We start from the raw sequence: 12,824 nt of genomic DNA, 5'->3' as shown, positions 1-12,824 counted from the left end.
TTTTGATAAGATTAATTAATGGGTTTAGTGTAAGAAGACTGTCTTAATCACTTCTGGTAGAGCATCTCTGATCAAGCAGGTGTTATCTATATCTCTAGGGAATTGGGCAGAAGGAATCTAAGCCTCTTAATTAGTAGTGATCTGTCTTGGTGGCTAGCCTTTATTTTCAAAATGAAGTTATCAAAATTAATTTGACATTATACAATATTATTTTTTAATTTTTTTTCTTAGCAACCAACATGCAGAGTGTCATTTCTGAGTAAGATGAACAGATGGTTGCAATATGTATATAGGCATATTTTAATGATAAGTAATTTGATGTTTTATTAAGATGTGGCAATAAAAAGATATACAATGAGCAAAGCTGCAGATTTGGCATTTGTTTAAATCCAAAACTACTAGTTGAAAAAATATAAAAATGCACTATTTGTTTTCATTAAAAAACTACAGCAGAGAGAAGTACATATAGCATTATGAATGGAAAAATAATTTTAGATCTTTTTACTATTAAAGTTTGACATGATTTTCTTTCATCCATTCTTCTCTGTTTTGTGATAATTAAATAATGATTGACGGGCGTATCATGTGCTGTGGCGATGCACTTTATTTTCATATGTACCACTAAACTCAAAATAAAAGATACCACAGTTTTCCACAACTGGTTCATATTTGAATATTTTACTTAAAAAAGATGCTAACGTTAAATTAAAAAATCAACTTAATGACAAACTGTGTGACTTCAGTTTTTCCATCTCCAACTCCCCATACTTATGTAGTATTTCATTATAACCTGTGTATGGTGTTTATATATCTTCAATACGCGAGGGCACGTTCTGCGTATGATCAATTTAATATGAACACAGGTTACTGAGAAATGCGTTAATGTAACAAGGGTTTTAACAGTCTTGATCATGGTCAGCGATTTACAATTTCTATGGTCTTTATGATGGTCTTATCTGCAAATACAGCCTGTCATTGGGTCAAATACTGTAGGACGTGTTTTATACCAATTGTCAGGCTATTCTTTACATACTGAATTAACTACGGATTACTCCGTTTACCTGATCACGATATAGGGTTTACAGCGAGTGTGGCCGATAAACATGGTATATTTACTCCTCATAGGTACCTAAACCCACCTCTGGTGTTTCTAGCGATTCGCGCTTTCTCTACATGTAGTTGGATTTTATTAAAAGGATTCATCCTTTCTATGATGAATAACAAAATTTGTCTATGTCTATATTGGTTTAGATGAGCATTTATACTACCGTACGAAACTCATAGAGTATACAGAGATGGGACCTGCAAGAAAGCAAATGTCAACAAACTAAATTCAACACGAAACAGACATCCTATGTGACTATTCTACAATGTACATATATACATATTAATATTTATCAAAGTTAAACAAAAATAAGAAGAGGTTCAAATACTTTTACAAGTTTGCAAATACCTGTAATATATTCCGTTCTGGTTTAGGTTTGTTTAACGTAAGTTCATGTACTTGCAAGCCATATACGTTATTGTCCTTTGGTGATCCAAAACGTATATCTATCTGTTGGAAAATGATCAGATTTTGAATTAAAACGATTATTGAAAGTGGCATTAAATGAAAGAAAATTATATCGGTAGTTCGTACACGTCAGTTCTCGTTAATTAGCATGAGTAAAAGGTACAAAAATTTGGAAAATGTACGTGTACTTTTCATTGAATATTTCATTTCTTATCTTCATCCTCCAGTTAAAACATTTTTCCTGATCTGTCAAAAATGGAAAACGAATATGAAAATTTAGTACTAATTCTAATCAATAGTATGCTGACTATGAAACTTGTTTATTTGATACATATTCAATGATATTGGACTGGATGTTGTCTTAAACAATAAAATGTTTTCTTTATTGTTTCATCGGGTGACAAAGGCAGCTAGCATTGCAGAAAGTAAAATTATGCAATGATTGCTACCTTCGTCACCCAATGAAACAACAAAGAAATATATTTCATTGCTTATATTTATATTCTTATGTATTTCTTAAAAATATATACTAGAATTAAGATCTAAAATATTACATGGTTTTTATATATTTGTTATGTTGAACGTTTGACCTTGATGACGCTCGATATTTGGTAATGATTATGTAGACAGGTGGTACTAAAAACCCAGATCGAACTAGTTTGCAACAAACATGTATTCAATGTATGATGAAAACAATGTCAGTTTCAAAACAAATATAAGAGAAAACATCCAGTGAATGTAAATATAGTAGATTACATGACTGTGTGAATGCACTGACATGTTTATTTTTGCTACTTTGAACTCAGTATCATGATATATGTCCATCTAATTCAGGTAGCTTGTGTAATTAATATACCTGATTTTCACAAAATGTCTAAAGAATTTTCCTTTATTTCTAAAAAATCATTTGACAAAGCAGTCTTTCTAGTGTTTTTAAGAAATATCTCGTTTTTTGAGAACAAATTACGAAAATGAATAGTATACCGGTACAAGTTTCTTAGTATCGTTTTTAGTAACTAATTGATGTTGGCAGTATTTTTATGGATCACCTTAGTTTTTCCCGGAATTAATTTTTGTACCTTTTTGTCCGTGGGCTAGCTGAAATGCCATTTCTTTTATTGTTACAATCTATAAGAATGTTAAAGAAAACATCCGGAATGTAACATGTTGTTCAAAACAATGCATTATCCCTTGCAATCCCATCTGAACGCCGTGGAATCATTCAAATTCATGGAAACCAATTTCCCTTGATTGTTGTGATAATCATCCACAAAAAATGAGTACTCGTGAAAAACCCACAATTCCATACTCCAAGGCTAAAACGAAATTACCAACATTGCCATTCATACACCTCAGGGAATGCTTATTCCTCCTAAGCACCTGATTCCACTCACGATATGTCCAGAGGTCGTGTTTATCCTACTCATAATTTTGTGTTCTTTATGGGATTAACGGGATTGATCACTGGTCATTTTCTGTACCTTTTGCAGTTTGCAGTTTGTAACTCCGTGGTAGCGAAAATCTGGTATATAATGCGAACTATATAATTACCGTTTGCATTTATTTATGAATCGAACAGATTTTAATAAATATTTCATTTTTACTATTTGTTCAATGGATACTCATGCATGGCATTATTGTCAGTGTGTTTTCTTTCTATTCTTTAAATTTTGGCAATTGTTATGAACATACTAAGGGGAATATTCTTTCACGAGAGGGTGCGGTACACAAGCTTCATATCTGTCAACGCCTTTTACAAGATTCTGTCAACGCCTTTTACAAGATTTTTTTTTTTTTTTTTTTACAATGTTTGATAATGAATCCAAGAAATTGGGGTTTTCTTTGTAGACATAATAATCAGGTATTCGATTGACAGAATCAATAGTCACTACAATTAGATCACATGAATTCCTCTCTCATTCCTTTAACCTTCGGATTATATCGTGATTTAATACAATACATACTGAATTTCACAGGAAAATAAACAAACCAAGGGTACAACAACTGTTTTACAGATACACGTTGTGAAAGTTGAAGATAACGAACAGCGATCAATCTCATAACTCCTATAAGCAATACAAAATAGATAGTTGGGAAAACAGAGACCCCTGGATATACCAGAGATGGGACCAGGTGCCTAGGAGGAGTAAGCATTCCCTGTCGACCGATCACACTCACCGTGAGCCCTATATCTTGATCAGGTAAACAGATTTATCCTTACACATAATCAGTGCGCCAAGAACGGCCTAACATTCGGTATGAACCACATCAGATAGCATTTGACCCAATGATAAGTTGTATTGGCAAACTAGATCGATATAGTGACCATAGAATTTGTAAAATGCTGATGAGTCTGTTGAAACCCCTGCACCATCAACTTATTTGTCAGTAAGGAACAATTTACATGGGGATAACGGAAAAGTTGAACAACCTCAAATGTAACTCCAGACGTGTCCTATCTGGTGAAACGTAATGCAGACAGGCCAAGCATGCATACTCACTGTACGTAATATTAGTATTGACTGCAAACTATCATATCTCAATTTACTTTAACACTGTTACTAAGTTTTCAAGTCATATGTTTTCATTGGCATCCTTGCCACTATGCAAAGATCGCGCGTTTTTCGTCATTTCCTTTATCTATATAATGTGATTTAATTGTCACGTGATGTTGGAACTAAATAGTACGGATAATAATGGAAAACCAACACTAAGGAAAGGTTTCGATTTACTATTTTTTTCTCTAATCTCGAGTTACTTTGAACCCAAGGTGTGACTGTATCAGATAATTACGTGTGTTATCTGACGTCAGAATATATATTCTATCGTTATTACCTGGTAATATTCATCAGAAGCGAGAGGAAATAAAAGAAAGTGAAGACTGTATACGTACACTTCCAGCAAAGGAGGATCTAACTATGGAGTACAAAAAGTAAGATGGATTCCGAAGGTATCTGCTCTTCTTACGACTTTCTCCGATAGAGCACTAGTTTTCTTCTTATTTCAAGGTCTTTCATTTTCAACGAAAAGATCCGTATGTTATTCTATTCACTGGCTTGTTTTAAGTCTTCTGTTTGAAATGAAGACCTTTTAACTAGTAGTTCATTTTATTATTTTTCTTTTTCACCACAATTCTATTTCATCACAATTTTGTGAACGACCTTTCTCGGGATTGTCTCCAAATATTCAAGACCTACAGCTCCTGAAGCGATCAAACTTGATATATATTTTTTTAATGTTGTGACTTCCGTCTTCAAAATTTTCATTTTGTACGCGCGTTTTCTCGGAGAGCTTCAAAAATTGAAAAACAAGTTTTCCCGGAATATTTGACCGTGTCTTTTCCATATAAATCGGGATTGGTCGCATTATGTCATGTGTCATTTCAATGAAACTGTCTTGACAAGTAAAAAAAATGCCATAGGCTACATGTATATGTGACACGAAGAGACCAAAAATATTCACCTGTGGGCAGTGGACGCGGTCAAAATTCGAACTTTTAGACTATTACTATTTTGACCTGTCGGTGGATAGGCATCTATGACTAGAGTTGGTAATGGGCCATTCTGCTTTTTGGATTAGAGTTTTACGTGGCCAAATTCTAATAAAAAAAATAGTCATGTGAAATAAATTGGAAAGGTCTAAAGGAGTATATAAGAATGCAGATTCTAGAATGAGCTTAAAGTGGGGAAGGGGCACGATCAACATCCAGTTTTAGAAAGTTATAGCCCGCAAAGTTGATTAGTCTAAATTATTTCGAGTCGAGTTAGAAACTTATTTGCATCACGAGTTGTACCTTTGTCTAACATGCAACATTGGTACCGTATAAGTTTTACATGTATCATTTTCGCTGTCAATGAGAGTTGAACGTTTTGATATATTTTCAAAGAGAAAAATATCTGATTGATATTTTTATATTTCCTTGTATGTGAACAATATCTTGTGTAGGCTTTACTTATGCTTGTAGAGAACAATCACCACAAGAAACTTCTCCCGATACGCTTCGTCAACCATGGCATGAAATGGACGATTATGAATGGAACGAGACGGTGATTATGTGTTTCCTGTATCAGTTATAATAGCTGTTATATAGTTACTATATCTATATTGGTTTGTAGTGGCAAGTTTACCGCAGTACGGAGGCTCAGGAAAGAACACCTGCAAGTAAATAGAATATCAACCAAATAAATTCAACACAGAATTGACATCTTGTGTCACAATTATTTATGGAATATCTATTCATGGCCACCAAGTTGCTATTTTCCGACATAAAATCAAATAGAAGTTAGGGGAGTCAAATTCAAATGATCAAAGTATCGTGTTTTTCTCTTTGCTTTTGTTTGTTGGTGGGACACATGTTTGGCGGTTTTATGTCTACAAGGTATAACATTAAATTCTGATGAACTGATCATTTCATTTATACAATGTACATGTATATGTATTCTGATGTATTTAAATTTAGCGAATTTTATTTTGGTGAATCTTTGCAAATCGCCAAAATAAGTCATAATTATTTACCAGCTAAAAGCAAGCTATATGGTATACGAAACGCCCGACTTAAGATATAGTGTTTCCCTTTAGCGACCCATCCATTTGATCTACCGATCGGAAGGCAGTACAAAGATTTCATTGGAGATGAAAGTTTAAAGCGATACACAATTATCTTTTCACTGTTTACCAATTTATTATATGACACGAAGAGACAGTTTTAAACACACACGCTGTACTTTAAATAACCTTAAAGGTATATACGCTGAATTTTTCGCATTTAATTTTAATAGAGATATCAATACTACGGAATAGGATCAACAAAAAATGAAAAATATACACACAAAACAAAGTATCGTAGAAATATAAATGAAGATAATTTTGAAAATACGAGACCTGTGTTTTTTTAATCGAGTGGGGTGCTGACCATGTGATTATTTTATTCACCCACCACGTTCTATTTTTCATCTGTGAATAATCATAGATCTTGTACTTGGGAAGTACTGTGTATGGCGGTAAACCAAACGGTGAATTTAGAAGTGTTCCTATAACTCCCTCTTTTCCTATATATTTGAACTAGATGTCAAAACTTATCAACATCATGGTTTTCTATCTGATCACGTGTGAAGAAGGCACGCGCTATGCACATACGTTTGACCAAAGATGTCCGAAAGTTAAAGATAAATCGATTTATTCCTCTCACCTGGGATGAAGACAACAGGGGATGTGTACTCCTCTTGGGCACCTGATCTCACCGCTGGTGTTATCTGGGGTCCATGTTTTCCATACTCTCAATATTGTATTCTTTATAGGATTTATATTGACACACTGATTTTGACTACAGATAACTCCGTTTACCTGATCAAGATATAGGGCTCATGGCGAGTGTGACCTGTCGACAGGGGATGCTTACTCCTCTTAGGCACCTGATTCCACCTCTGGTATATCCAGCGGTCCTTGCTTTCCCACCTCTTTATTTTGTATAGGAGTTATGACATTGATCACTATTCGTTATCTTCGCCTTTCATGAGATAGATCACTGCTCATTATATTCACTTTTCATCATATAGATTACGTTAAATATTTCATTTAAAGACATCATTATATATAACATAACATCGCTATATTGTTAGTGTAGAAAGAAAACAATCTTGATTATTATTATGTACATGTATGTATCCTAAAAGTTTCTTTCTTTTTTACTTTCTTCAACAATTTCTTGAAACTGAATTTCCTGTTGTAGTCACTGGAGCATTTGTTGACAGAAATTGAAAAATACACACCTTTGGCAGAACTTAGGGGTCGTCCAAAGAAGATTCGATACGTCAATGTATTGTTGATGGGGCGCATCGCCTCTGGAAAATCCAGCTTCTTCAATACCGTTGAATCTGTGATCAAAGGGAGGCTATCGATTAGATCACGTACCGATTGTGCTGCATCCAGTTTAGCAAAATCAGTTTGTATTCGAATAATCGAAATCATTCACATGGGAAATCTCGTATTTTTGTCATATATAGCTTCAATTTTTATTAGGTTAAAATTCATTCAAATACAATTGTGCACATTTTGGGTTTTGATACTTAATATTTCTAAATCGTACTGATAAAATTTGATCCTTGTCCCGATCCCTGACCGGTCGACAGGGGATGCTTACTCCTCCTAGGCACCTGATCCCACCTCTGGTGTGTCCAGGGGTCCGTGTTTGCCCAACTATTTATTTTGTATTGCTTGTAGGAGTTATGTGATTGATCACTGTTCGTTATCTTCACCTTTCATTGATTGCAATTTGCAACACTTGTAGCGCGTCGGTAGGGAGAGTTCAGGTGGTTGCAGCTTCCCTGTTTTGTTGAGGATTTTAAAAGAAAAAAAATGGTCTTTTTTTGTCATTTTGAACTTCTCAACCCCCAACTCACCCTTGGGCGGAAAAGTTACCAAAAACTTCGTAACTCTCCCTCCCTCCCCCCCTCGAAAAGTTTAAAGATCTGCGCCTAAACGATTTGATAAATGTGATACAGGAAAAATCAGTGAAGGAAATGAATAGCAGTAAGATGAAGGATATTCCTCGTCTATACGTAACTATTGACAGGAAAATTTCTTTCTATATGTCTGATAGTTATAAAATGATCTCTTTTTTTCGATGGAATTCGTGCAAAAAGCAACTTTCATTGAATCATCTTTCAGCTCGACGTTTACAAAGTGAAGGGGAGAAGAACATTCCGACATCTGCGATTTAGAATGCTAGATTGCCGCTGTTTAGAAGAGGACCAGAGTATTAACTCACGTGATGTGGAGGCCATTCTGGACGGTCACGTAATGGACGGATACGTGGTTTGTAACTATTAGATGATACGGATGTATATTTAATTGCTGTTATAAAATTTAGAAATTCATTTCAAAATTAAGGATTATCTCCCTCATGCATAGCTCTTATCCTTGGAAGAATTTGGCTCCATTTTTTTGGCACGCTGTTTTTGGCTATATTTAGCTCTAAAACTTCATAGATATTTCGGATTTCAAACATTTCGGTTGAGCATTACTGAAGAGACATTATTTGTCGAAATGCGCATCTGGTGCATCAAAATTGGTACCGTATAAGTTTTACATGAAGAAGTTAAGAGCATTATGTGAATAGTTATATTGGCATACATGTAGATACAGAAGTCACATCTGAATAAGCGATAATGATAATCTTCTGAATGATAACTAATGATACATTAAAAATATTAATCTGCAAAATAGATATATATTACTAGTAAATGACATGTCTAATAATACATATTTGAAAGAGAACCATAAGAATTTTGTAAATATTCCAGTGATTTCGATAATCCCAGTGACTGACGTAACTTTCACACTAGTCACATGCACACCTTTCGTCTCTGTCTTTACCTCGGTAATAAGTTTTGATGATTTTTCGGCAGTTTAATCAAGGTACACCTATCAGTAAAGACAATTCCAAGTTCAGGAAAGACCCCAGTATTGGTGACCGCGTACACTGTGTGCTATTCGTGGTGGACGGGTCCAACCCACCCGAGATAACCATGTCTCAGAATGTCGAAAAACAAGTGAAAGAACTCCAGGAACTAATGAATGGAAGAAGTAAGTTACAGTCACGTCCACAGTTGCTAAAGTTTTTCTTATATTGATTTATCTTAACTAAATTTGCGCAGTTAACATTGGTTCGATAAATTTGATATTTATTTATGCTGAGATTCGGGTATGTTGTATATCGACATCTCTAATCAGAACTCGTCCATATAGTACCTTGTGTGAAAAATATAATAATTATGATTGTTTTATAATGCTCATGAAAATTAAAGCTGAAGTTAAAAGCACAATGAATTGGGAAAAAATCGATATCGCTATTTCATATGATACTGTTTACATTTTTACGAAACATTTTTTTTTTCTGTATGGGAATTGAGTTTTGAATAAAGGATTATATGTTAGAGAGAATCTTTTCTATTATGTCCTTTATGTTTCAAAGAAAGCGTGAAGATGTAATGTGGCTAATTCAAAAGTCCCTTGTCTTAGAAGCTGAACTAAGTTCAATTTTTATTTTTATGTTTGTACTTTGTTCAGGAATTCCTCAGCTGATCCTCCTCACCAAAATCGATACGATAGTCACTGTAAAGGAAGACTTATCTAAAGTTTTTCACAGTAGAAGTGTTTTGGAGATGCGGGATAAGGTCGCCATGTCGTTTGGTTTGCCATCATATACTGTACTTCCCATGCAAAATCTCGCCAATTCTCGGACTGCATCCACAGAGATTAAAATGTTAACGTTATACAACTTACGTCAGATCCTCCGAGCTGCAGACGACTATCTAGAAAATTTCGAAGACGAAATATTGGCGGATACAAACCAAATACCATGCTGTGGCCTTCAGTTGCACATTTAGATATATCGACATTTTATCTATCAACTATAATCATTTTCTTTCATATGTCGACTCGATATATACCTGTGAACACGACATAAAGGACACCACAAAATCCTCCACATCTGTTTCGTACTCAGACATTTTATAGAAAATAAATATTAACGGCAAACTAACAACTCAATTTTATGACAAACGGGATTATTTCAGATTCTCGATCATTAACTTCCAATATTTATGTAATAATACTCCATTATCACCTACATATGGTGTTTATATATCTCAACAGATTCGATACGCAAGACCTTGTTTTGCGTATGATCTGTTTTCAAATCGAAGCAGGCTACTGAGAAATAAATTGATGTTACAGAAGTTTCAACAGTCTTGTTTAAAGTCAGCACTTGGCAAGTTTTATGGTCGTTATAATGATCTACATACCTCAACACGAATTTCACTGATTTATAAATTCTGATATCTTATCGAATACATTTAAATTTGAAATGCCAACGTACAGTGCTTATTTTCAGTATATATCTACGAAATGAAAATATTTATGCATAAATTACACTCGAGTCTGCAAGCAATAATTATGGCATGTTACAGACACGCTAACACACATATGCTATATAGTCCTGCAATATATGCATGCGATTTTTCTGAATATATGCATTTATACATACATATTCATGGATGAAGTTACTATGCTTAAAAATAATCTTGGTCTCTGCATTTTGGTTTGCGATTTCGTTTACCATTCCTTACACTGTGTAAATGAAGGAAAACTTGGTAAGGGGTGCAATTCTACATCATACAATCAATATACATGTGCAGCAACGTAAAATGTAATAACCAGGCATGCATTGTAATTTTTCAAGAGAGAGAGAGAGAGGGGGGGGGGGGCATCCGGAAGAAAATCAAAGTACTGAAAGTACCGATGGGAGTTGATTTTATGTAGGTTTGCACCAGATGTTTCTGGGATTAAGATTTTTTTTTAATGAAGAGTATCCTCAAAAGTCATAAACTTATGCACAAATTCATGTTGTGTCTCTATAACAATCAAAGCGCAATTATTCATATCTACATACATGTACATGTAGACACTGCTAAGTTAACACCTTGTCTGGATTGTATTTTACTATTTCAACATATCATATACATTTACGCTTAGAATAGCTCATTTTGTCAAAATATGTCACTACATTAATATTCTAAAGCAAAAACATTTTTTGAAAAACTCCACCCATAACTTGATAATTCTTGGGTTTATGTTAATTATATATTTTTTCTTAAACTCCTCTTTGAAAAATAGGGACAGGATTGACATGAGTGATGACTACACAAGTACATTTAAACAATTCCTCATTACTTAAAGTGCATATTTACTTATCTTTTATCTTTAAAATTGATTCCGTGGGGATCCGGGTTAGAATCGGTCCTCAGTATCCCTTGCTTGTCGTAAGAGGTGACTAAATGGGGTGATCCTTCGGATGAGACCGCAAAATCCGAGGTCCCGTGTCACAGCAGGTGTGGCACGATTAAAATATCTCCCTGCTCAAAGGCTATAAGCGTCGAACCAAGGCCCTTCACCGGCAATGGTGACGTCTCCATATGGGTGAAACATTCTCGAGAGGGATGTTATACAATATTTAATCAATCAATCTCTAAAATTGTGTATGATCTTACGTAAAATTTGAAATTCATTTCCTAGAGCTCTATGCAAATCAGCTAGAAAATCCCCACGAACGTAATTTCGTAAGCATCAACAATTGACATTAAAATATCTACAAATTATTCAATTTACAAAACAAGTCACATAGTCTTAATTTTGCACATGTGAAAAAGCGAAGATAACGAACAGCGATCAATCTCATAACTCCTATAAAGAATGCAAAATTAAGAGCCGGGTAAACACGAAACCCTATATATATCAGAGGTTGGATCAGGCCCCTAAGGGGATTAAGCAATCCCTGTCGACATTAAACAATATACAATCAATCACGAAAGACAAAGATAACGAACATTATTATATGATTGAATAATTCCTAGCTTTTTAATTGGCTGAGATCCAACAATGTAGAAATTATACTACGTTATGTTTACCTGCACGTGACCTTCCAGGTGAACAGAAGGAATTATTTTTTCCACATAGGACCAAAAATGGGTCGGGAACTTCCAATTTGACGCGATCGATTATATTTATTTTTGCCGTCCAATGAAATTCCGCGTTTCTCACTGGGTTCGGCTAAGATTTCAGCAATTCTAGAAAAATGGCGAGGTAAGTGTTTTTTTTTAATCATTTAATCATATAATAAAACAATTTTTGCTGTTTTCGAGGTCAATACGATGATTTAGACACCTTCGAAGTACAATATTCACCTCGCCCTTCGGGCTTGGTGAATATTGTACTCCTCAGGTGTCTAAATCATCGTATTGACCTCAAAAATAGCAATAATTGTATAGTAATCAATCTCATAACTCATACAAGCAATAAAATATAAAGAGTTGGGCAAACATGGACCCCTCGATATACCAGAGGTGGGATCAGACGCCTAGTAGGAATAAGCATTCCCTGTTGACCGGTAACACCCGCTGTGAGCCTTATATCTTGATCAAGTAAACGTACAGGTGCTTGTGTATATGACTTCAGGTCCCCTTCCCCCTCCTTGTATTTTTAATGTTATTTCGGGTGTATTTCTGATAAAATATTAAATTTTAGAATGTTTTAATTTAAATGGAATACATAAATCTCGCAAAGAAACCGTTGTTTTTTTTAAAAATATATAACCGATTATAATAGATGAACAAGACGGACAACACAGTTGGCGGCGTTTTTTTTTTTGTTTTTTTTTTTAAAAAAAGCCCTTTGCTGAAAAACCCTATTGAAAGAGCAACAATAATGAACTATTTTAATGAAAAGAACGGCCATTCAAAATCTACTAATGATT

General features: G+C 34.5%; 1 protein-coding gene across 3 annotated transcripts; it reads left to right on the top strand.

The window, feature by feature from the left end:
* Positions 1-4,296: 4,296 nt before the first annotated feature.
* LOC125649491 (interferon-induced protein 44-like) lies at positions 4,297-10,258 on the top strand. Of its 3 annotated transcripts, none has more exons than XM_048877063.2 (6): positions 4,323-4,445; positions 5,478-5,559; positions 7,242-7,454; positions 8,180-8,326; positions 8,920-9,097; positions 9,581-10,258. In XM_048877063.2, exons 1-6 carry the CDS (start codon positions 4,432-4,434, stop codon positions 9,898-9,900), a joined length of 954 nt encoding a protein of 317 aa, XP_048733020.2. In that variant the 5' UTR covers positions 4,323-4,431; the 3' UTR covers positions 9,901-10,258. The 3 variants fall into 3 exon arrangements, with proteins under 3 accessions (XP_048733024.2, XP_048733020.2, XP_048733023.2); XM_048877066.2 differs by lacking the exon at positions 4,323-4,445 and adding an exon at positions 4,446-4,463; XM_048877067.2 differs by lacking the exon at positions 7,242-7,454 and having other exon boundaries at positions 4,297-4,445.
* Positions 10,259-12,824: the final 2,566 nt, after the last annotated feature.

The sequence above is a fragment of the Ostrea edulis genome, chromosome 5 (genome assembly GCF_947568905.1).
Source record: "Ostrea edulis chromosome 5, xbOstEdul1.1, whole genome shotgun sequence".
NCBI classification, from domain to species: Eukaryota; Metazoa; Mollusca; class Bivalvia; order Ostreida; family Ostreidae; genus Ostrea; species Ostrea edulis.
This window is presented reverse-complemented; position numbering and strand designations above follow the sequence as displayed.